General features: G+C 44.9%; 1 protein-coding gene across 1 annotated transcript in view; it reads right to left on the bottom strand.

Annotated features, from left to right (window-relative positions):
- Positions 1-25,001, bottom strand: part of LOC122942263 (ovostatin-like) — a 91,118-nt gene that overhangs the window by 11,951 nt on the left and 54,166 nt on the right. The window contains exons 22-29 of the mRNA XM_044299766.1: positions 24,740-24,782; positions 22,741-22,833; positions 21,281-21,457; positions 21,041-21,122; positions 13,631-13,784; positions 12,766-12,843; positions 12,095-12,257; positions 11,779-11,999 (exon numbers count right to left, since the gene is read on the bottom strand). Coding sequence (XP_044155701.1) covers positions 11,779-11,999; positions 12,095-12,257; positions 12,766-12,843; positions 13,631-13,784; positions 21,041-21,122; positions 21,281-21,457; positions 22,741-22,833; positions 24,740-24,782 — 1,011 coding nt within the window. The remainder of the gene's footprint in view (positions 1-11,778; positions 12,000-12,094; positions 12,258-12,765; positions 12,844-13,630; positions 13,785-21,040; positions 21,123-21,280; positions 21,458-22,740; positions 22,834-24,739; positions 24,783-25,001) is intronic.

The raw sequence follows: 25,001 nt of genomic DNA on the forward strand, positions 1-25,001 counted from the left end.
AAGAAAAAAAGAAAAAATTTAATATGTTGATATTTTGAGATAGCCAGTGGGTTATTTAGTTCTCAAATAGATGATTATTATTATCATTACATTGAATATGTTTATTGTAATTTCTAGATTTATTGTATCCCATGTCTACTATTGATTTCTCTTTTCTGTAACACTCTTAAAGATGTAATTGTATCACATACAGCATAGTACCTTGTTGCAACAATGTAGAGAATTGTTGCACCTTATGATTTGTATCTCCGTTCCCATGGTGATGTGACTTCATCACGTTCGACGCCCATGTAGGCGGGCTATTTAAATGTGTTTCATGCATCAGTTCACTATGCTTGACAAAGGCTCACACCTGAGCCGAAACACGTGTCGCTTCTGCGCTATTTCCTCCTATGCTGAAATAAAAGTTTGAAGATTCTACCTGTGAAGTGCCGGTCTTCTGTTCCATATAGTAGTGCCAAGTATATATAATGATCTCCTTTCCCCCATCCCTGGTGCCCCCAGCAGTGTGGATATTTAGTATTAAAAAACCAACAAAAAACGCCTCCCTCCTGTCCCCCCACCGCTGTCTGCGATGCAGACCACAGTTTTATCTGTAGCTTGTGTTGCTGCGTCCTGATGCATGCGGTCCCAATGACATCTCCACTCCTGCTCCGGGTCTCACGTGATTATGTCATCATGCAAGACCCAGAGCAGGAGGTTGCATTGATGTCATTTCGGCTGCTTGCTCTGTTCTAATGCCTCAAAGGCTTGAGGCCTAGCGGTCTGAGGCTTGTGAAGTTAGACAGCCAGGAGTGTGCCCCCTTTATGGGGCAAAGTGGTGCCCTACCGGCCATATTTTAGAGCACATTACTGCAGGAGGTATAACAGGAGAGGACTATAACTCCCAGCATGTCTAAGCTATTATTATTTAATATCAGAGCTAGTGTTGATCGAGCACCAAAGTGCTCGTGTGCTCTGGCCAAACACAACGGTATGTTTGTGTGCTCTACCGAGCACCCGAGCACAATGGAAGTCAACGGGAGAACCCTAGGCACCCCCTGCTCAGAAGAGAAGAGAGAGTGTCTGTTTCACAAAACAAGGTTAGAAATTGATGGAAACCCCATAAAAAAATGGTTTGGAAACAGCATTAAGAGGATAGCTGGATGAATCTTGGACTATTATCTACGACATACAATAGACAACCACACAAAGGCTATATGCCAAAAGCCACATATGGGCAAGCCATCAATCTATCCATGAGGCAGATAACAGGCTTAGTCAGCATACCTTACAATGGCAGCCTTGTGCACTATGAGACATTCCAAACCAGCTCTCATCTGACTGAGAGACAGTAAGCCTCAAAATTACTTCAGATCTGTTGGATGGCTTGGGTGGACCTGCGCACCTAGATCAATATCATTATGGAGACAAAAAGTTTTCTGATTGTCCTAACATAATATTCAATAACCTTTCTATACAGTTTTGTCATGTATCGGTAAAAACACATTTGCATAAACATATAGGAAATGAGCAGAATCTGCCTTGTTTTTCAGCTGAAAAGCCATTTGCATGGAAAATTTGGTATTTACACTACTCAGCGCCATCTATTGGTTTCATAGTCTTATGACAAAACTATTACTCTTGTAATAAGACTATGAAACCAATAGATGGCGCTGTTCATCTTTTTGTGGTGCTAGTAAGTGGGGCACACTGCTCAACAGAGTTCACACACCATTTAGCACTCAACCTATAATAGCCTGTGCTAACACTGAGGTGTATATCGGATTGCTGCTATCATTCACACATCTTCTAGCACTTTATCTGCGGTAATATAAGCTTGCTAGGGTGTATCTGAGGACTATTGCCCTGCTTGTAATGACTCATGAAGAGCGCCATCTATTGGTTTCATAACATATGAATCCAATAGATGGCGCTGTTCATGAGTAGTGAAGATCGCGAATATTCTAATCGCAAATTTTTATTGTGAATTTTCCATGCAAAAGGCTACACTAATAATCTTAGCAGATAAAGTGCTAGAAGACGTGTGAATGATAGCAGCAATCCGATATACACCTCAGTGTTAGCGCAGGCTATTATAGGCTGAGTGCTACACGGTGTGTGGACTCTGTTGAGCAGTGTGCCCCACATACTAGCGCCCCAACAAGATGAACAGCGCCATCTATTGGTTTCATAGTCTTATGACAAGAGTAATAGTCTTGTCATAAGACTATGAAACCAATAGATGGTGCTGTTCATGACTCATGAACAGCACCATCTATTGGTTTCATAGTCTTATGACAAGACTATTACTCTTGTCATAAGACTATGAAACAAATAGCTGGTGCTATTCATGAGTTGTGTAAATCGCAAATTTTCCATGCAAATGTTTTTTTCAGCTGAAAAACAAGGCAGATTCTGTTCATTTGCATGTCTTTCCCATATGCCTATGTTTATGAAAATTAGTTTTTACATGACAAAACTGTATAGAAAGGTTATTGAATATTATGTTATGCAGAGTTCCTAAATAGGTTTTTTATCTCTGTATATACAAAAGAAGAGAAAGGAGCTGATATCTGTGGCACCGGGGCTGTTAGTACATCCAGTGATATACTCAATTGGCCAACTGTAGATATGGTCCAAGAGAAGTTAAATAGGGTAAATGTGAACAAAACTCTGGGTCCAGATGGATTACACCCAAGAGTGCTTAAAGAGCTCAGTTCAGTCATTGCTATGCCCCTGTTTATAATTTTTAAGGATTCTCTAGGGACTGGTACAGTGCCAAGTTATTGGCGCAAGGCAAACGTGGTGCTCATATTCAAAAAAGGATCAAGGTCCTCCACAGGTAATTTTAGACAGTTTAACTTCTGTTGTGGGAAAAATGTTTGAAGGACTCTTAAGGGACTATATACAGGAGTATGTGACTATAAATAATATTATAAGTGATACCCAGCATGGGTTCACCAAGGACAGAAGTTGTCAGACTAACCTGATTTATTTTTATGAGGAGGTGAGTAGAAGCCAGGACAGAGGGGTGCTGTGGATGTAGCAAAGGCTTTTGATACTGTCCCTCATAGACGCTTAATAAGTAAAGTAAGGTCTATTGGCTTGGAAAGTATAGTTTGTAATTGGATTGAAAACTGGCTGAAGGACCGTGTCCAGAGAGTTGTGGTCAATGATTCCTATTCAGAATGGTCCCAGGTTATAAGTGGTGTACCCCAAGGTTCAGTGCTGGGCCCTTTATTATTTAATTTATTTATTAATGATATTAAAGACAGGATTAAAAGCACCATATCTATTTTTGCAGATGACACTAAGCTGTGTAGAACTGTACGGTCTATGGAAGATGTCCACAAACTACAAGCTGACTTGAACACTGAGTGATTGGGCATCAACTTGGCAGTTGAGGTTCAATGTGGACAAATGTAAAGTTATGCATATTGGTAGTAATAATCTCTGTGCTTCCTATGTACTAGGTGATGTAGCACTGGGAGAGTCACTTATAGAGAAGGATTTGGGTGTCCTTGTGGATGGTAGATTAAATTACAGCACACAATGTCCATCAGCTGCTTCTAAGGCCACCAGGATATTGTCATGCATTAAACGAGTCATGAACTCGCGGGGCAGGGATGTAATACTACCACTTTACAAAGAGCTGGTGCGGCCTCATCTGGAATATGCAGTCCAGTTCTGGGAACCAGTCAATAGAAAGGATGCCCTGCAGCTGGAAAAAGTACAGAGGAGAGCGACTAAAATGATAAGGGGCATTGAGGGTCTTAGTTATGAAGAAAGATTAAATGAATAAAATGTATTTAGTCTTGAGAAGAGACGTCTAAGGGGGGACATGATTAACCTAAAAATTAACCTAAAAAATACGGCGAAAAGCTGTTCCATATAAAATGTGCTCAAAAGACAAGAGGGCACTGCCTCCGACTGAAGAAGAAAAAGTTCAGTCTCCAGAAGCGTCAAATCTTTACTGTAAGAACTGTGAATCTGTGGAATAGGCTTCCTCAGAACGTAGTCACAGCAGGAACAGTGGACAGTTTCAAAAAGGGTTTAGACAAATTCTTAAAAGTAAAAAACATTAATGCTTATGAAAACGTGTATGAAATCTGAGTCTCACTTCCTTCTGGGATTTGCGTCCCCACCTATCCCTTGGTTGAACTTGATGGACGTTTGTCTTTTTTCAACCGTATGAGCTATGTAACTATGTAACTTTGTAACAATCAGAAAACCTTTTTGTCTCCCTAATGAGATCTATCTAGGTGCGCAGGTCCACCCAAGCCTTCCAACAGATCTGAAGTAACTTTGAGGCTTACTGGTTCTCAGTCAGATGAGAGCTGGTTTGGAATGTCTCATAGTGCACAAGGCTGCCATTGTAAGGTATACTGACTAAGCCTGTCATCTGTCTCATGGGTAGATTGATGGCTTGCATATACCTGGCTTTTGGCATATAGCCTTTGTGTGGTTGTCTATTGTATGTTGTAGATAATAGGAGTCCAAGACGCATCCAGCTATTCTCATAATGCTGTTTCCAAACCATTTTGATGGGGTTTCCATAAATTTCTAACCTTTTTTTTGTGAACCAGACACTCTCTCTTCTTCAGATCAGGGGGTGCTTGGTTTGATGCTCGGGTCTCCCATTGACTTTCATTGTATTAAATTGCACTCGAGCAACCACAGTATTCGGCTTAGCACTCGGATGTGCCGAGCATAGTGATGTTCGAGCCGAACAGCCGTAACGCTCAACACCAATCAGAGCACATTACAGGGGAATGTATAAGAGGATGGGACTATAACTCCCAGCAGGTCCAAGCTGTTATTATGTATTATCAGAGTACATTACAAGAGGAGGTATAAGAGAAGACTACAACTCCCAGCATGTCCAAGCAGTTATTATGTAATATCAGAGTACATTATAAGAGGAGTTATACAACTCCCAGCATATCCAGGGTATTGTAATGCACCCTGATATTATATAATAATGTCCTAGACATGCTGAGAGTTGTTGTCCTCTCCTTATATAATGTACTCTGATATTACATAACAGGCTGGACATGCTGGAAGTTGCAGTCTTCTCCTCATACCTCCTCTTGTAATGTATCCTGCTATTACATAACAGGAGGTATAAGAAGAGAAGACTAGAGATGTCGTGTTCGCCGCGGCGGGGGGAACATATGCGATGTTCGGTCCGCCCCCTATTTGTCATCATTGAGCAAACTTTGACCCTGTACCTCACAGTCAGCAGAAACATTCCAGTCAATCAGCAGCAGACCCTCCCTCTCAGACCCACCCACCTCCTATCAAAAAGCAAGGACAGCATCCATCTTAGATTCATTCGGAAGCTGCAGTATTAGTGAGAGGAGGGACAGTGCAGCTGCTGCTGATTTAATAGGGAAATCGTTAGCTAGGCCAGTGTTCTGTGTCCACTCCAGTCCTCAAAGACTCATCTGATCTGCTGTAAGGACAGCATCCTGACAGCACCCCAAAAAACCCTTTTTAGGGCTAGTACATCAGTCTTCTTTTTTTTCCCTCTGTAATATAATTGCAGTTGCCTGCCAGCGTGTGTCAGGCCTACAGAATGTACTGTGCCCACTACTGCCAGTGCCCACCACTCATATCGGGTGGCACAGTACCTTGCATGCATAGTACCACTAATCTAAAAAAAACGACAGGCAGAGGCAGGCCACCCCACATGGGCCGTCGTGGTCGTGGTGCTGTGATTTCCTTTGGCCCTAGAATAATGCCCAGTGTTCAGAGGCCACGTACCCTGAACTCGAAAAGTTCTGAGGACATAGTTGTTTGGCTAACACAGGACACCCAATCTTCTACAGCTTCCACTCGGAACCTTGACACACCATCCTCCTCCAGCTCAGCTTCGTGCACCTCTCAAGTTACCACTCGCCAGCCTGCCGCCACCACCGACACTAGCACCACAGCCGCTTCACTTGATCCCTCAGAGGAGTTATTTACACATCAGTTGGATGAAATTAGTGATGCGCAACCATTATTGCCAGAGGATGTAGATAACAGGGATATGTCTCAGTCAGGCAGCATTACACACATGGACGTACGGTGTGATGATGATGATGTTGTACCCGCTGCTGCTTCCTTTGCTGAGTTGTCAGATACAAGTGAAGCGGTTGATGATGATGATGTGTCCGTGAATGTCACGTGGGTGCCCGCTCAAAGAGAAGAAGGGGGAAAGTTCAGATGGGGAGACAGAGAGGAGGAGGAGACGAGTTGGAAGCAGGGGAGGTCGTCGTAAGGAGCTAGTGGCACAGTCAGACGGCATGTATCGGCACCGGGGGTCATCCAGACAGCACGCCAATCAATGCATGCTGTTGCCACCACCAGAATGCCGTCATTGCAAAACTCAGCAGTGTGGCATTTTTTTTTTTGTGTGTCTGCCTCTGATAACAGCGATGCCATTTGCAACCTGTGCCAAAAGAAACTGAGTCGTGGGAAGTCCAACACCCACCTAGGTACAACTGCTTTGTGAAGGCACATGATCTCACATCACAAACGCCTATGGGATCAACACATGATGACGAGTACAAGCAGCACACAAACTCAAAGCCACCATCCTCCTCCTGATCCAGCATCTTCAGCCACGTCAACCACTGCTGTCCTCCTTGCCCCCTCTCAACCACCCGCCACTCCGCCTCTCACCTTGAGTAGTTCCTGCTCATCTGCCCACAGTCATGTGTTTGTCAAGGAAATGTTTGAGCGTAAGAAGCCAATGTCACAGAGTCACCCCCTTGCCCGGCGTCTGACAGCTGGCTTGTCTGAACTCTTAGCCCGCCAGCTTTTACCATACAAGCTGGTGGAGTTTGAGGCCTTCAAAAAATTTGTAGCTATTGGGACACTGCAGTGGAAGGTACCCAGCCGAAATTTCTTTTCACAAAAGGCAATCCCCAACCTGTGCTCCATTGTGGAAAAGGAAGTCATGGCATGTCTGGCACACAGTGTTGGAGCAAGGGTCCATCTGACCACTAATACCTGGTCTGCAAAGCACGGTCAGGGCAGGTATATCACGTACACTGCGCATTGGGTAAACCTGCTGACAGCTGCCAAGCATGGAATGCGTGGCTCTACAGATGAGTTGGTGACACCGCCACGACTTGCAGGCAGGCCTGCTGCCACCTCCTCTACAACTCCTACTCCATCCTCTTCCATAACCTCCTCTTCTGCTGCTGTGTCTTGCTCCACATCAACTGCACCCCCCCAGCTCCCCAGGGGTGATTCCACATCCCGGATATGACAGTGTCACGCCGTCTTGGGGTTGATTTGCCTGAAAGCAGAGAGTCACACCGGACCAGCACTCCTGTCCGCCCTGAACGCACAGGTGGATCAGTGGGTGACTCCGCACCAACTGAAGATTGGCAAAGTGGTGTGTGACGACGGAAGCAATTTGTTGGCGGCATTGAATTTGGGCAAGTTGACAAATGTGCCGTGCACGGCACATGTGTTGAATCTGATCGTACAACGCTTTGTGCATAAATACCCAGGCTTACAGGACGTCCTCAAGCAGGCCAGGAAGGTGTGTGGCCATTTCAGGCGTTCCTACACGGCCATGGCGCACTTTTCAGATATTCAGCGGCGAAACATGCCAGTGAGGCGCTTGATTTGCGACAGCCCGACACGTTGGAATTCAACACTCCTAATGTCCGACTGCCTGCTCCAATAAGAAAAAGCCGTCAACGAGTATTTGTATGACCGGGGTGCTAGGACAGCCTCTGCGGAGCTGGGTATTTTTTTGCCACGTTACTGGACGCTCATGCGCAATGCCTGTAGGCTCATGCGTCTTTTTGAGGAGGTGACAAACCTAGTCAGTCGCACCGAAGGCACCATCAGCGACATCATCCCATTTGTTTTCTTCCTGGAGCGTGCCCTGCGAAGAGTGCTGGATCAGGCCGTAGATGAGCGTGAAGAGGAAGAGTTGTGGTCACCATCACCACCAGAAACAGCCTTATCAGCATCGCTTGCTGGACCTGCGGCAACGCTGGAAGAGGAGTCTGAGGAAGAGGAGTCAGAGGAGGAATGTGGCTTTGAAGGGGAGGAAGACCAACCACAGCAGGCATCCTAGGGTGCTCGTTGTCACCTATCTGGTACCTGCGGTGTTGTACGTGGCTAAGGGGGAAGAACATACTTTCAGTGAGATCAGTGAGGACGAGGAACGGGACATGAGGAGCTCGGCATCCAACCTTGTGTAAATGGTGTTTTTCATGCTGTCATGCCTGTTGAGGGACCCTCGTATAAAAAGGCTGGCCATGCTACTAGACCCCCGGTATAAGCAGAAAGTGGCTGAAATGTAACCGAATTACCAGAAGTCGGAAAGGATCCATCAGTTCCAAAACAAGTTAAAAAGTATACTTTACACAGCGTATAAGGGTGATGTCACAGCACAACGGGAATCTAACAGGGGAAGAGGTGAAAGTAATCCTCCTTCTACCATGACCACGCCAGCAAGGACAGAATGCTTTACAGACGTGTTGTTGATGGAGGACATGCAGAGCTTTTTAAGTCCTACGCATCGCCACAGCTCTTCTAGGTCCACCCTCAAAGAACGACTCGACCAACAGGTAGCAGACTACCTCGCCTTAACTGCAGATATCGACACTCTGAGGAGCGATGAACCCCTTGACTACTGGGTGTGCAGGCTTAGCCTGTGGCCTGAGCTATCCCAATTTGCGATAGAACTTCTGGCCTGCCCCGCTATAAGTGTCCTGTCAGAAAGGACCTTTAGTGCAGCAGGAGGTATTGTTACTGAGAAGAGAAGTCGCCTAGGTAAAAAAAAGTCTAGATTACCTCACCTTTATTAAGATGAATGAGGCATGGATCCCGAAGGGACTGACAGTGGGCAATACATTTGACTAAAAAAGACCTGATGAGATGCCTTGGGCTAAAAACGGTCCACACGCTGCTGTATTTAATCTCTGAATGCCAGATGACTTGCGTGACTTCTCCGCCACCAACTAGGGTTCAAGCCGCAATGTTTTAGGGCACTTTCTGCCTGGAAAACAGCGGCTGCAACAATACCTAATTTTTCAGGAATGTGTACATGCCTAATTTTTCTGGCCTTTGATGCTGCACTGTGGCTGCAAAAACAAAACAAAAAAAAAAGGCACATACATCAATTCCCCTTCGTGATCGTTACCTTGTTGTGGTGAAGGGTCTTGTGTATCACAATGAAGCGATCACCTCTACGAGTGTGTTGGCAATGGCAATGTTGGCACACCCCAGATGATAAGGTCGTTGCTTCATTATGAACAGACCAAAAGCGATCGTCTCGATAATTTTGCATAGAAAAAACATTAATTTTCTTTGTGATCATCTAAGGTGATTATTAAAGCCTACTAGGCCAACAATGGGCCCACACTGCAGAATCATTGTTTTCTGGGTCACTTAACTGTCACTGAACTACCTCGGCACCACCATAGGCTTTTAAAAAACGCCATCGCCTGCAATCTCCCAAACGTGCGCACGAGCACAGTCATCACTACACCAAGATTGACGCATAGAGGAAAAAAATTAATTTCATGAGTGTGTCAACTATTGACAACTCTTTGCGGTTGTCTAAAATCTATTCAATACACGTCCCCTGATAGGGGACGTAACAGGGATTAAACTGATAAGAATAGTACTACTTAACACAGCACTCATATAGGGTGGTACAGTAGATTGCACGGCACACGCGCCGTGCCCCAAATTGGAAGTAGGAGGACCAACCAAGCATCTTTTTCCATCTCCCGTTTCCTAAAATCTATTCCATAGACTGGCCCCTGATAGGGGACGTAAGAGGGATTAAACTGATATGAATCGTACTACTTAATATACCACTCATATAGGGTAGCACAGTACATTTCACGGCACACACGCAGTGCCCCAAATTGGAAGCAAGAGGACCGACCAAGCATCTTTTTCCATCTCCCGGTTCCTAAAATCTATTCCATACACCGGCCACTGATAGGGGACAAAACAGAGATTAAACTGGTAAAAAACGGATTTATTTAATAAAAAAAAAAGAGGACAGCCTCTGCGGAGCTGGGTATTTTTTGGCAGCGTTACTGAACGCTTATGCACAATGGCTGTAGGCTCATGCGTGCTTTTGCAGAGGTGACAAACCTGGTCATTCAAACCCAAGGCAACATCATCGACGTCATCCCATATGCGTTTTTTCTGGAGCGTGCCCTGTGAAGAGTGCTGGATCAGGCCGTAGATGAGCATGAAGAGGGAGAGTTGTGGTCACCATCACCACCAAAAGCAGCCTTGTCGTCGTCGATTGCTGGACCTGCGGCAACGCAGAGAGAGGAGTCTGAAGAAGTGGAGTCAGAGGAGGAAGGTGGCTTTGAGGAGGTGGAAGACCAACCACAGCAGGCGTCCCAGGGGGCTTGTTGTCACCTTTCGGGGACCCTTGGTGTTGTACGTGGCTGGGTGGAGGAAGAGACCTTCAATTTTGTCAGTGAGGACAAGGAACGGGACATGGATAGCTTGGTATCCAACCTTGTGCAAATGGGGAGTTTGCAGTTGTGCAAATGGACTGTTTGCGGTTGTTTGCAGTGCGTTAAACGGTGAGTTTGGTCTGTCATAGTTTGGTCTGTCACTATGAAGCGGGCGTAACCCTTACACTACCTGATCGATACAACATCATACCTGATGTTTTAAAGCACGTTATTCCAAACAATTTAAGAATGTTAGGTGATTTATGCCCTTTATGGATTAAAACTCGACTGCGTCAACTACGTAATTTTCCATGGGAGTTTTGCCATGGATCCCCCTCCAGCATGCCACAGTCCAGGTGTTAGTCCCCTTGAAACAACTTTTCCATCACTATTGTGGCTAGAAAGAGTCCCTGTGGGTTTTAAAATTCGCCTGCCTATTGAAGTCTATGGCGGTTCGTCCGTTCGCGAACATTCGCGTTCGCGAACGGAAAGTTTTATGTTTGCGACATCTCTAGAGAGGACTACAACTGCCAGCATTTCCATGGCACTTACATTGAATCCATACTTCTTCACATGCATTGCTGGTCTTCTTCTTCATTACTTTAGTGCATCGCTGAGCTCCGCCTCCTATTCTGGTCAGATGATGGTGAGGTCATCACAGGTCCTTCATCCCCTCTGCTGAGCTCTGCCTCCTGCATCTGACATTATCGCAGGTTCTGTCAGCACTGTGGTAATGATTTCTCTTATATGTGAGGGAGAGGACCTTACACTCCATTGTAAAGTGCAGCTGTTCAGCTGTTTGCTTCCTCGGATGTTCAACTGAACAGCAGCACTGAAGCAGGGGGCCCCTTAGACAATGGGGGCCCTGGGTAATTGCCCAGTTTGCCCCCCTAATGCCAGCCCTGGGCATGGGGGGCTGGTCTGATGTATGGGGGTCTCATCTGAGATCTGAATGGGGGTCTTATTTATATTGGGGCTCTTATCTGAGGTCTGGGAGTCATTCACATTGGGTATGAGCTGAGGTATGAACTGAGGTCTTATTGGGGTTTTATTAATATTGGGGGTCTAATCTGAGGTCTGATTGAGGGTCTTATTAACATTGGGGGTCTGATTAAGACTGTAAGCTGAGGTATGATTAACATTGGGGGTCTGATTGCTGCTCTGAGGTCTAATGAAAAATATTTTTTTATTAATGTCCTCTAAAACCTAGGTGCGTCTTATGGGCCCATGTGTCTTATAGGGCAAAAAATACGGTGGATAGATAGATATAAGATAGATAAACAGATAGATTGGAGATAGACAGACAGATAGATATGCAAGAGATAGATGAATAGATAGATAGATAGAATTTTACCAGGGTGGAATGAAATCCCCCATATGAATTTTGTTGCCTAATCAGCCAAACTGAGATCTGTGCCATGTACGTCAGTTCATCTTGGGTGATATTGGGTCCGATGGCAATGCTCAGTAATATATATGCAGTGATTTCCACTTCAGCGGCAGAATACAGAGGGTAGAAAAGGCCAATAGGTCGTACTTCAGGTTTGTCTTCACGTTCCCAATGAATCATCCCTCCTGAGGGCGAGAAGATTATGGTATTAATACAGTTCACTAAGTAATTGCGGGTTTAATAATGTACATATTGGAAATGTCTACCATGAAACGCTTACCTTCTGAGATGGCCTTAGATTTTAGTGACTTGAGAAGACTATACCTCCTGTCCCAATCCTTAGCCAGTGTAAAGGTGTAGACCATGAGGACCTGGTTGGATAAACTTTGTTCGGTCTTAAGGGCGTTCTGTAGGCAGGTCAAGGTACTGTCCAACAAGGTCATCTGAGGAGGATACAAGACTATTTATCTGGCCCTTGCTCAACGCCAACCCTGGTGACTCATCTCTTTAAAAAACAATACGGTAAGTCAAATGGCATTGATTTTTGTCTCCCCATCCTTCTTCCCGCACTTACGCTGCTTCATCTTTGGAGAGGAGACAGCTCGCTTTCAAAGAAAGCTTCTCCCAACTGCTCTTTCTACAATGGAGATGTTTCTGTAGAAGATTTCTACAAGGTTGGTTTAGGAGCTTGACTTTATCAGTCTAGTATTCTTATAAAGCAATACGGGACAAAACTAAAGCCCTCTGCTGTTCCTATACCTGAGGAGTGGAGCATGACACATGGATTTTTTAGTGTTAGGCTCCTACCCCTGGCATTGCACTAAACATAGCACTGTATATCTCTCAAAGTGTTAACTCTGTAGGCATAAGTTATAAAGAGGACATAAACTTAAAATTACAAAAATACAATGTTAAAGAAGTTAAAATTCTAGGAAAAATTGTCAGAATTACCCCAAGACTGTAATTAGACTCCAAGAGAGTGATGGCAAGGAAGGCCGTGTAGATGAGATCTTCATCTGCTCCTTTTTTCTGTAGTAAGAGAGTCTTATAAGATACGCACCTTGCAGATAATACATAGCCTGGTTAATTGAAAGATGGATTTTCCCTGCTGAAGCTGGTGGAGATATAACTGCCCCCCCCCCCCCCATTATGGTTCCGAATTTAGCCTCCAAGGGCATCTCCAGTGTCAAACTGGGGATCCATGGGCTCACCATGGAAATTATTCTAGAGGTCCAAACCTTATATCATCAAGTCTAATAGGCTTTGAATTATAGACCTAGACACTGGTGGCAAGTGATTGGCTACAAAGTCAGCCAAGCAGTTTTTTTTAATCTGGGTGTTTGGGGCCCATTATGGTATCAAAGCCTGGGCCTACTGGATAACCCTTTGGTACTCTGGTGGGCCAGTCAACTCTGATCTCCTCATACCATAAGAAATTCCTTAGTAGAAGGAAGTCTTTCATAGTTTACTGCCACCATTGGACCAGCCAGGACCTGGCCTCTTTTTTTTATACAGCAGTGTAGGGTCATACAGTAGCCCCACAGGTTTCTTCCATGGTGCCTACACCCTGGCCTAAGATCTTGAGCAACAAATCAGCCAAGAAATTTCATTGCATTGGAAGAAGGGGATGCATCACTGCAAACAGAGGAAGAATAGCTATGTAGGAACCTGCAATAGTTAGGTGGCCACCTCTAGACATTGTAATATCATCCATGAAAGACAAATAGATTAATTGATAGAAGAGACTGATTGTCTCAGGCGCTGCAGTCTACATGTCAGACCTGGCTGAACAAATATGTCAGAGTTCGGTTCTTACCATTTTCATGAAGGAGTCACCAATGGCTCTGAAGCAGCCGCTGTCCAGTTGCTGGTTGTTTCCCAGCCAGATGAGTGTTTGCTGCTGAATTCTCTCATCAATGTAAATGTATTGCTTGCATTTTTCAAAAGTCTTGAAGACATAAGCTGTCAACCTGTATTGTAGAAGACGTGAAGTGATCACCTAACGTGTTCTTATGTATTACGGTCTATGTGAGGAGTATTTTAAAAGGATTATCCTATAAATTGTGCAGAAAATTACAATAGTACATGACATTTTTTTTTAAATAAATCTAGAACTAGAGATGTCCCGAACTATTCGCTGGCGAACATCGCTTGTTCGCATTCGCCGCGGCGGGCGAACATATGTAATGTTCAGTCCGCCCCCTATTTGTCATCATTGAGCAAACTTTGACCCTGTACCTCACAGTCAGCAGACACATTCCAGCCAATCAGCAGCAGACCCTCCCTCCCAGACCCTCCCACCTCCTAGCAAAAAGCAAGGACAGCATCCATCTTAGATTCATTCGGAAGCTGCAGTGTTAGTGAGAGGAGGGACAGTGCAGCTGCTGCTGATTTAATAGGGAAAGCGTTAGCTAGGGCAGTGTTCTGTGTCCACTTCAGTCCTGAAAGACTCATCTGATCTGCTGTAAGGACAGCGTCCTGACAGCACCCCAAAAAGCCCTTTTGGTTTTTTTTTTCTCTGTAATCTAATTGCAGTTGCCTGCCAGCGTGTGTGTCAGGCTCACAGCGTATACTGTGCCCACTTGCCCAGTGCCACCACTCATATCTGGTGTCACAGTAGCTTGCATTTAAAAAAAATATAAAACTTTTTTGACTGTAATATAATTGCAGTTGCCTGCATGCGTGTGTGTCAGATCTACAGCGTGTACTGTGTCAACTACTGCCAGTGCACAGTACCACTCATATCTGGTGTCACAGTAGCTTGCACGCATAGTACAACTAATCTAAAAAAAAATGACAGGCGGAGGCAGGCCACACCGCAGGGTCCGTCGTGGTCGTAGTGCTGTGATTTCCTTTGGCCCTAGAATAATGCCCAGTGTTCAGAGGCCACGTACCCTGAACTCGAAAAGTTCTGAGGACATAGTTGACTGGCTAACACAGGACACCCAGTCTTCTACAGCTTCTGCTCGTTACCTTGACGCACCATCCTCCTCCAGCTCAGCTTCGGGCACCTCTCAAGTTACCACTCGCCCGCCCGCCGCCACCACCAACACTAGCACCACAGCCGCTTCACTTGATCTGTCAGAGGAGTTATTTACACATCAGTTGGAAGAAATGAGTGATGCACAACCATTATTGCCAGAGGATGTAGAAAACAGGGATATGTCTCAGTCAGGCAGCATTACACACATGGACGTACGGTGTGATGATGATGATGATGTACCCGCTGCTGCTTCCTTTGCTGAGTTGTCAGATACAAGTGAAGTGGTTGATGATGACGATGTGTCCGTGGATGTCACATGGGTGCCTGCTCGCAGAAAGAAGAACAGGGGGAAAGTTCAGATGGGGAGACAGAGAGGAGGAGGAGACGAGTTGGAAGCAGGGGGAGGTCGTCGCAAGGAGCTAGTGGCACAGTCAGACAGCATGTATCGGCACCCGGGGTCAGCCAGACAGCACGCCAATCAACGCATGCTGTTGCCACCACCAGAATGCCGTCATTGCAAAGCTCAGCAGTGTGGCATTTTTTGTGTGTCTGCCTCTGATAACAGCGATGCCATTTGCAACCTGTGTCAAAAGAAACTGAGTCGTGGGAAGTCCAACACCCACCTAGGTACAGCTGCTTTGCGAAGGCACATAATCGCACATCACAAATGCCTATGGGATCAACACATGATGACGAGTAAAATCAGCACACAAACTCAAAGCCACCATCCTCCTGCTGGTCCAGCATCTTCAGCCACGTCAACCACTGCTGTCCTCCTTGCCCCCTCTCAACCATCCGCCACTCCACCTCTCGCCTTGAGCAGTTCCTGCTCATCTGCCCATAGTCAGGTGTCTGTCAAGGAAATGTTAGAGCGTAAGAAGTCAATGTCAGAGAGTCACCCCCTTGCCCGGCATTTGACAGCTGGCTTGTCTGAACTCTCAGCCCGCCAGCTTTTACCATACAAGCTGGTGGAGTCTGAGGACTTCAAAAAATGTGTAGCTATTGGGACACCGCAGTGGAAGGTACCCGGCCAAAATTTATTTTCACAAAAGGCAATCCCCAACCTGTACTCTATTGTGGAAAAGGAAGTCATGGCATGTCTGGCACACAGTGTTGGGGCAAGGGTCCATCTGACCACTGATACCTGGTCTGCAAAGCACGGTCAGGGCAGGTATATCACGTACGCTGCGCATTGAGTAAACCTGCTGACAGCTGCCAAGCATGGAATGCATGGCTCTGCAGAGGAGTTGGTGACACCGCCACGACTTGCAGGCAGGCCTGCTGCCACCTCCTCTACTCCTCCTACTCCATCCTCTTCCATAACCTCCTCGGCTGAGTCCTCTTCTGCTGCTGCGTCTTGCTCCACATCAACTGCACCCCCCCCCCCCCAGCTCCCTAGGGGCTATTCCACATCCCGGATACGACAGTGTCACGCCGTCTTGGGGTTGACTTGCCTGAAAGCAGAGAGTCACACCGGACCAGCACTCCTGTCCGCCCTGAACGCACAGGTGGATCAGTGGCTGACCCCGCACCAACTGGAGATCGGCAAAGTGGTGTGTGAAAACTGAAGCAATTTGTTGGCGGCATTGAATTTGGGCAAGTTGACACATGTGCCGTGCATGGCACATGTGTTGAATCTGATCGTACAACGCTTTGTGCATAAGTACCCAGGCTTACAGGACGTCCTCAAGCAGGCCAGGAAGGTGTGTGGCCATTTCAGGCATTCCTACACAGCCATGGCGCACTTTTCAAATATTCAGCGGCGAAACAACATGCCAGTGAGGCGCTTGATTTGCGACAGCCCGACACGTTGGAATTCAACACTCCTAATGTTCGACCGCCTGCTCCAACAAGAAAAAGTCGTCAACGTGTATTTGTATGACCGGGGTGCTAGGACAGCCTTTGCGGAGCTGGGTATTTTTTTGCCACGTTACTGGACGCTCATGCGCAATGCCTGTAGGCTCATGCGTCCTTTTGAGGAGGTGACAAACCTAGGCAGTCGCATCGAAGGCACCATCAGCGACATCATCCCATTTGTTTTCTTCCTGGAGCGTGCCCTGCGAAGAGTGCTGGATCAGGCCGTAGATGAGCGTGAAGAGGAAGAGTTGTGGTCACCATCACCACCAGAAACAGCCTTATCAGCATCGCTTGCTGGACCTGCGGCAACGCTGGAAGAGGAGTCTGAGGAAGAGGAGTCAGAGGAGGAATGTGGCTTTGAGGAGGAGGAAGACCAACCACAGCAGGCATCCCAGGGTGCTCGTTGTCACCTATCTGGTCCCGTGGTGTTGTACCTGAGATCAGTGAGGACGAGGAATGGGACACGAGTAGCTCGGCATCCAACCTTGTGCAAATGGGGTCTTTTATGCTGTCGTGCCTGTTGAGGGACCCTCGTATAAAAAGGCTGAAGGAGAACGACCTGTACTGGGTGGCCACACTACTAGACCCCCGGTATAAGCAGAAAGTGCCTAAAATGTTACCGAAATACCGGAAGTCGGAAAGGATGCAGCAGTTCCAAAACAAGTTAAAAAGTGTGCTTTACACAGTGTATAAGGGTGATGTCACAGCACAATGGGAATCTAACAGGGGAGGAGGTGAAAGTAATCCTCCTCCTACTACGACCACGCCGGCAAGGACAGGATGCTTTACCGACGTGTTGTTGATGGAGGACATGCAGAGCTTTTTAAGTCCTACGCATCGCCATAGCCCTTCGGGGTCCACCCTCAGAGAACGACTCGACTGACAGGTAGCAGACTACCTCGCCTTAACTGCAGATATCGACACTCTGAGGAGCGATGAACCCCTTGACTACTGGTTGTGCAGGCTTGACCTGTGGTCTGAGCTATCCCAATTTGCGATAGAACTTCTGGCCTGCCCCGCTTCAAGTGTCCTGTCAGAAAGGACCTTCAGTGCAGCAGGAGGTATTGTCACTGAGAAGAGAAGTTGCCTAGGCCAAAAAAGTCTAGATTACCTCACCTTTACTGACAGTGGGCGATACATTTGACTAAAAAAGGCCTGATGAGATGAGATGCCTTGGGCTAAAAATGGTCCACACGCTGCTGTATTTTATCTCTGAATGCCGGATGACTTGCGTGACTTCTCCGCCACCAACTAGGGTTCAAGCCGCAATGTTTTAGTGCACTTTCTGCCTGGAAAATATCAATTTTTCCGCCCGCTGCTACAGCAGCAGCTGCAACAATACCTAATTTTTCAGGAATGTGTACATGCCTAATTTTTCTGGCCTCTGGTGCTGCACTGTGGCTGCAAAAAAAAAAAAAAAAGGCACATACATGTGTCAATTCCCCTTCGTGATCGTTACCTTGTTGTGGTGAAGGGGCTTGCGTATCACAATGAAGCGTCCACCTCTATGAGTGTGTTGGCAATGGCAATGTTGGCACACCCCAGATGATAAGGTCGTTGCTTCATTATGAACAGACCAAAAGCGATCGGCTGGATAATTTTGCATAGAAAAAATATACATTTTCTTTGTGATCATCTAAGGTGATCATTAAAGCCTATAAGGCCAACAATGGGCCCACACTGCAGAATCATTGTTTTCTCGGTCACTTAACTGTCACTGAACTACCTCTGCACCACCATAGGCTTTGAAAAACCACCATCACCTGCAATCTCCCAAACGTGCGCACGAGCACAGTCATCACTACACCAAGATTGACGCATAGAGGAATAAAATGTATGTCATGAGTGTGTCAACTATTGACAACTCTTTGCGGTTGTCTAAAATCTATGATAGGGGACATAACAGGGATTAAACTGATAGGAATAGTACTACTTAACATACCACTCATATCTGGTAGCACAGTACATTGCACGGCGCACGCGCAGTGCCCCAAATTGGAAGTAAGAGGACCGACCAAGCATCTTTTTCCATCTCCCGGTTCCTAAAATCTATTCCATACACTGACCCCTGATAGCCTCTGTGGAGCTGGGCATTTTTTGGCCGCATTACTGAACGCTCATGCACAATGGCTGTAGGCTCATGCATCCTTTTGCGGAGGTGACAAACCTGGTCAGTCAAACCCAAGGCAACATCATCGACCTCTTCCCATATGTTTTTTTCTGGCGCGTGCCCTGCGAAGAGTGCTGGATCACGTAGATGAGCATGAAGAGGAAGAGTTGTGGTCACCATCACCACCAGAAGCAGCCCTGTCGTCGTCAATTGCTGGACCTGCTGCAACGCAGAGAGTCTGAAGAAGAGGAGTCAGAGGAGGAAGGTGGCTTTGAGGAGGTGGAAGACCAACCACAGCAGGCGTCCCAGGGGGCTTGTTGTCACCTTTCGGGGACCCTTGGTGTTGTACGTGGCTGGGTGGAGGAAGAGACCTTCAATGACGTCAGTGAGGACAAGGAACGGGACATGGCTAGCTTGGTATCCAACCTTGTGCAAATGGGGAGTTTGCGGTTGTGCAAATGGACTGTTTGCGGTTGTTTGCGGCGCGTTAAACGGGGAGTTGGGTCTGTCAGAGTTTGGTCTGTCACTTTGAAGCGGGCGTAACCCTTACACTACCTGATCGATACAACATCATACCTGATGTTTTAAAGCACGTTATTCCAAACAATTTAAGAATGTTAGGTGATTTATGCCCTTTATGGATTAAAACCCGACTCTGCGTCAACTACGTAATTTTCCATGGGAGTTTTGCCATGGATCCCCCTCCGGCATGCCACAGTCCGGGTGTTAGTCCCCTTGAAACAACTTTTCCATCACTATTGTGGCCAGAAAGAGTGCCTGTGGGTTTTAAAATTCGCCTGCCTATTGAAGTCTATGGCGGTTTGCCCGGTTCGCGAACATTTGCGGAAATTCGCGTTCGCCGTTCGCGAACGGAAAATTTTGTGTTCGCGACATCTCTATCTAGAACTAGCCCTGTACCTCACATGGATCTAGAGATCTCCCTACTAATTGTTCCAATTGTTCTGCTAGATTTATTTCAAACTGACAGGGGGTATGTCCTTTCTGCTGCAGCTCTCTCCCTATCACAGCTCAGGAAATGTGTCCTTTCTAATGCAGGTATCTCTCTTTCACAACTCAGTGACCGGTATGAGCTTTTTCTGCTGCAGCCAGCTCTAACCCATCAAAGCTCAGGGGATGTCTCCTTTCTGCAGCAGCTTTGTCCCTATCACAGCTCAGGGGTGTGTCCTTTCTTCTTCAACTCTTTTCCTATCACAGCTCTGTAGGTATGTCTTTTCTGCTGTAGTTATGTCTCTATCACAGTTCAGGGGCATGTCCTTTCTGCTGATGCTCTTTCTTTATCATAGCTCAGGAGGCATGTCCTTTCTGCTGCAGCTCTCTCCCTGTAATTATCTCATCTTCTAACAGTAGATCTGGCTGGTGGCAGTTAAAGGATGCAAAAGAAAACAGCAGGTGGTGCTATACAGATGCATTCTATTCAATAACTATACTTCTTAATGACATGCAATTACAAAAGTATTCAGATCCATTTGCTGCTTTGAAAAACGTAGAATATTTTTGAGCGCTAGACCTTTTAATGACCCAAAGGGAACTCTTTATCAGTATATTAGCAGGTGGCGCTATACAGATACATTCTATCAGATAACCCAGTGCCTATACTAAATTCTTAATGACAAACAATTACAAACCTATTCAGATCCAGGTGCTGCTTTGAAAAACATAGAATATTTCTGAGCACTAGCCCCTTTAATGACCCAAAGGGCACTCTTGATCAGTAGAAGAAGTAGCCGTGGTGCTTGCTGGAGCCTAGTGGTCCCTTCACCGCAGCACCTAACAAAAGTGGTTGTGTTCGGTACTGCAGCTCTGCCCATTCAAGTTAACATAGGTAACAACATGTCCCAGGGGTTGAACCCCAACAATCATACATTGATCGTCTATAGCAAAGATGGCTAACCTCCAGCACTCCAGCTGTGGTCAAACTACTACTTCCAGCATGCTCCATTCATTTCTAGGGAGTTTTGAGAACAGCCAAGCAAGTGTGCATCTTGGGAGCTGGAGTGCTGGAGGTTAGCCATCAAAGGTCTATAGCAATGACTGGTACTCGTCACTTTGAAGAGGAATTGTCTGGTTTTGTAGACTTGCTCTAATCTGGTTAATAGATGAGGGTCCTGACTGGGCACTTCCCTAGTAGGGCACTATTATATGGGTTTTCTTAACCAGACAACATCCCTTACGTTGCTCTTTCTGCATCCTTTGAAAAAAAAATAGCAACCTCCAAATACTTTGTGTCCTCCATAAAAGAGCCAAGAGTCACTTACCATGAGTTTTCTTCACTCCCGAAGCCTCCAAATAAACTATAAGCTCCAGACGATAGTTTGTATCTGAGCTCTCGGTAATAACCTTAAGTAACACAAGAAATACTAGGTTTTTATTTAAGCAATCACGGTGACTGCAATCTATTGAACAGAGAGATAACAATTTTAGCACTGCTCTATCCATACATGGAGCATTACTTGGAGAATACGTAGTGGTCTACCAGGGGTTGAATACGTCCTTACCAGTGTTCATGAACTGAATCCCTTTCTGGACAATCTCTTCTGTAAGTTGGCCCGTGGCGTTCAGATAATCTAGAAGATGAGGTATGGGAGCTAGGCGCACAAGATTCTGTTCTCCACATCCAAAAGGCATCTGGAGCAGGTTCTGAAGGTTCTGCAGGGGAAGACCTATAATATCTCCTGATAGAAGGGAACAAAGGGTTAGAAAGAACTTCTCAAATTCCAATATATAGCAATTGTGCAATCCAACCTAAAGCACGCAAAGCTTGTGAGCCCCAGTGCAAAATCTGTAATACTATGTTCCATATATAATACTAGTTTCCTTTTATCCTTTTATGTCCCGTGCAGTTGAATCATAAGAATAAAACTAGATTTTCCATAAGAAAATTGCATGCTGACTGCAGCATGAGAATGACCAGAGTGAGAAGAGCCAACTCTCCCCATGTTGTGCTCTGTTACTTGAAGAGCTTAACTGCAGTGAGGTGATGACTAGTGTTGATCACGAATATTCGAATTTTTATCGCGAATATAGGTACTTCGAAAATTCGCGAATATTTCGAATATAGTTATATATATTCGTAATTTTGAATATTCAAAAAACAATTCCCTTTTTTTTTTTTTTTATTCGATTTATTTTTATTTTTTAGCAGTACACATGATCCCTCCCTGCTTCTAGTTTGTGGGCCAATAAGAAGGCTGCAATATACTCGACTTTAGGAGTAGTAGTGTTTGCGAATTTTGCTCTATATTCGTTTTTTTTTTCCGAATGAATAGCCACCAGTCCCCATGCTGTGCTTTATGACCATAGAAGAGTTTTAGTGCAATAAGAAAATATCATGGTGGTCTTAAAGTATTCTCATTCTGCCGTTTCTGCTGCTAAAAATTACAGCCTGAGTATATTATGCAGTGTGAGGCTAACTATGTTCCCCGATCATACTATGAAAAATGATTTAATAGAATAATTGGGCGATACCTACCAAGATAACTGTGCAATGAGAATAGCCTCCAATCACCATGCCATGAGATGAGAATAATGAAGATTGCCCTTGGCGTGAGGGAATGACTAGGCAAGTCATAACTGATCATTCTGATGCTGAAAACTCTTGGGCTGTGCTTTGGGGAATGCTAACTGTGGCATGAGAATGAGTGACTGGGGAAACCACTTGGTTATTCTCACACTGCTCTTCGAGAGCAGCAAATACAGTGTTGAATAAACTATCTGCTAAATGTTTGACATTGATAGATATCATCTGGAAATGGCCATAATGTGACCTCAATCTGAGCCACACCATACAGAAATGACCTGCAATTGGCTATTGGTTACATGATATGGTTTTGACCAATACATCATAGTCCAACAATGACGGCAAGAACTGGAAGGGGTGTCCTGGTGACCAGAGATATTAGTTTAATACTACATAAACATGGAAGCTTGCGAAGACTTGGAGCCTAATGAAACTCACCCAGAAATGTAATAAATGCTGATATTGAACCAGGTACCACATTGGGCGGTTGAATTAATTTCAGTGGAGATGAACTATTTTCAGGTGTTTGGCCTGTGGACAAATAAATATTCCCCAATTTATCAGTTTCAGAAACTACAGCTAACCATTCAAAAAGGCAAGTTCTGCAGAATATATTATAGAAAAGTATAGATTGTCTGGTCCCTATGAGCAGCGACTGCTTAAAGTCAATGTCCAATCCATCCCTTAGCATTATTAATATAAAGTGAATGTCCACCCCTGAGTATGACTATTATAAAGGTGAGTGTCAACCCCTGAGTATTATCATTTTTATTATAAAGTGAATGTCCATCCCTGAGTATTATTATTATAAAGTGAATGTCTATCCCTGAGTATTATTATTATAAAGTGAATGTCCACCCCTGAGTATTATTATTCTAAAGCGAATGTCCATCCCTGAGTATCATTAACATAAAGTTAATGTCCACCACTGAGTAGTATTATTATAAAGTGAATGTCCGCCCCTTATTATTACTATTATAAAGGTGAGTGTCCATCCCTGAGTATTATCGTTTTTATTATAAAATGAATGTCCATCCCTGAGTATTATTATTATAAAGTCAATGTCCACCTCTGACTGTTATTAATATAAAGTGAATTTCCACCCCTGAGTATTATTATTATAAAATGAATGTCCATCCCTGAGTATCACTAACATAAAGTATTATTATTATTATTATTACAAAGTGAATGTCCACCCCTGAGTATTATTATTATAAAGTGAATGTCCAACCCTGAGTATTAGGCCTCTTTCACACGGGCAAGTTTTCCACGCGGTTGCAATGCTTGAGGTGAACGCATTGCACCCGCACTGAATCCGGACCCATTCATTTCTATGGGGCTGTGCACATGAGCGGTGATTTTCACGCATGCTCTATATTGTGCGTTTTTCACGCAATGCAGGCCCCATAGAAGTGAATGTGGCTGCGTGAAAATCGCAAGCATCCGCAACCAAGTGCGGATGCGGTGCGATTTTCACGCACGGTTGCTAGGTGACGATCGGGGTGGGGACCCCATATTTATTATTTTCCCTTATAACATGGTTATAAGGGAAAATAATAGCATTCTTAATGCAGAATGCTAAGTAAATTAGGGATGGAGGGGTTAAAAAATAAAAATTAAACTCACCTCATCCACTTGTTCGCGCAGCCCGGCTCATATTTATTCTTCTTCTTTGAGGACCTGGGAGGAAAAGGATCTTTGGTGACGTCACTGCGCTCATCACATGGTTCATCGCCATGGTGATGGACCATGTGATGAGCGCGGAGCCATCACATAGCCATCACATGGACCATCACCATGGTGACGGACCACTTAATGAGCGCAGTGACGTCACCAAAAGGTCCTTTTCTCCCAGGTCCTCAAAGAAGAAGAAAAAAGACAAGCCGGGCTGCGCAAACAAGTGGATGAGGTGAGTTTAATTAATTTTTTTATTTTTTACCCCTCCATCCCTAATTTACTTAGCATTTACTTAGCATTCTGTATTAAGAATGTAATTATTTTCCCCTATAACCATTTTTATTATAAGGTTAATGTCCATCCCTGAGTATTATTATTATTATTATTATTATTATTATTATTATTATTATTATAATAAAGTGAATGTCCCCCCTGAACAATATTATATTGTTGTTTTTTTCTGTGCTGACTCATTTCATAATTGTCTGGACTTCCTTTTTACTGATACTGAGTTCCACATCTGTCCTATTTGTAAACAGTAAGATTCTCGTTGTCTGAAGCCACCACTAGGGGGAGCTTAGGGTTCACTTACTGCTGATACATTGAGCCTAATTGTTTTTTTACAGATTCTTTTTGACAGGTCCTCTATCAGTGAAGGAAGTGCATTCTGACCAACTATGTCATGATCATTATTTTATTATCGAGGATTATTGTAAATAAGATATAAATCTTTTGAGATTTCTTTTGTTACCTTGGATACAGATGAGATTACTAGAGGTGACTTCTTTTTTAATCCCCTCAGCCTAGGAAAAAGGAGGAAAAAAGTTCACATTTCTTAATCATACTGAAATAAGATCATTTTTTTTTAAAATATACTTTCATTCTATTGACTTCTATGGGATAGTGTTGTAGGCATGGTCGCGGTCCATTGACTTTTATGGGAGAGTGTTGTGGGCATGCTCACGGTCCATTGACTTCTATGGAAGAGTGTTGTGGGCATGCTCACGTTCCATTGACTTCTA

The sequence above is a fragment of the Bufo gargarizans genome, chromosome 6 (genome assembly GCF_014858855.1).
Source record: "Bufo gargarizans isolate SCDJY-AF-19 chromosome 6, ASM1485885v1, whole genome shotgun sequence".
NCBI lineage: Eukaryota > Metazoa > Chordata > Amphibia > Anura > Bufonidae > Bufo > Bufo gargarizans.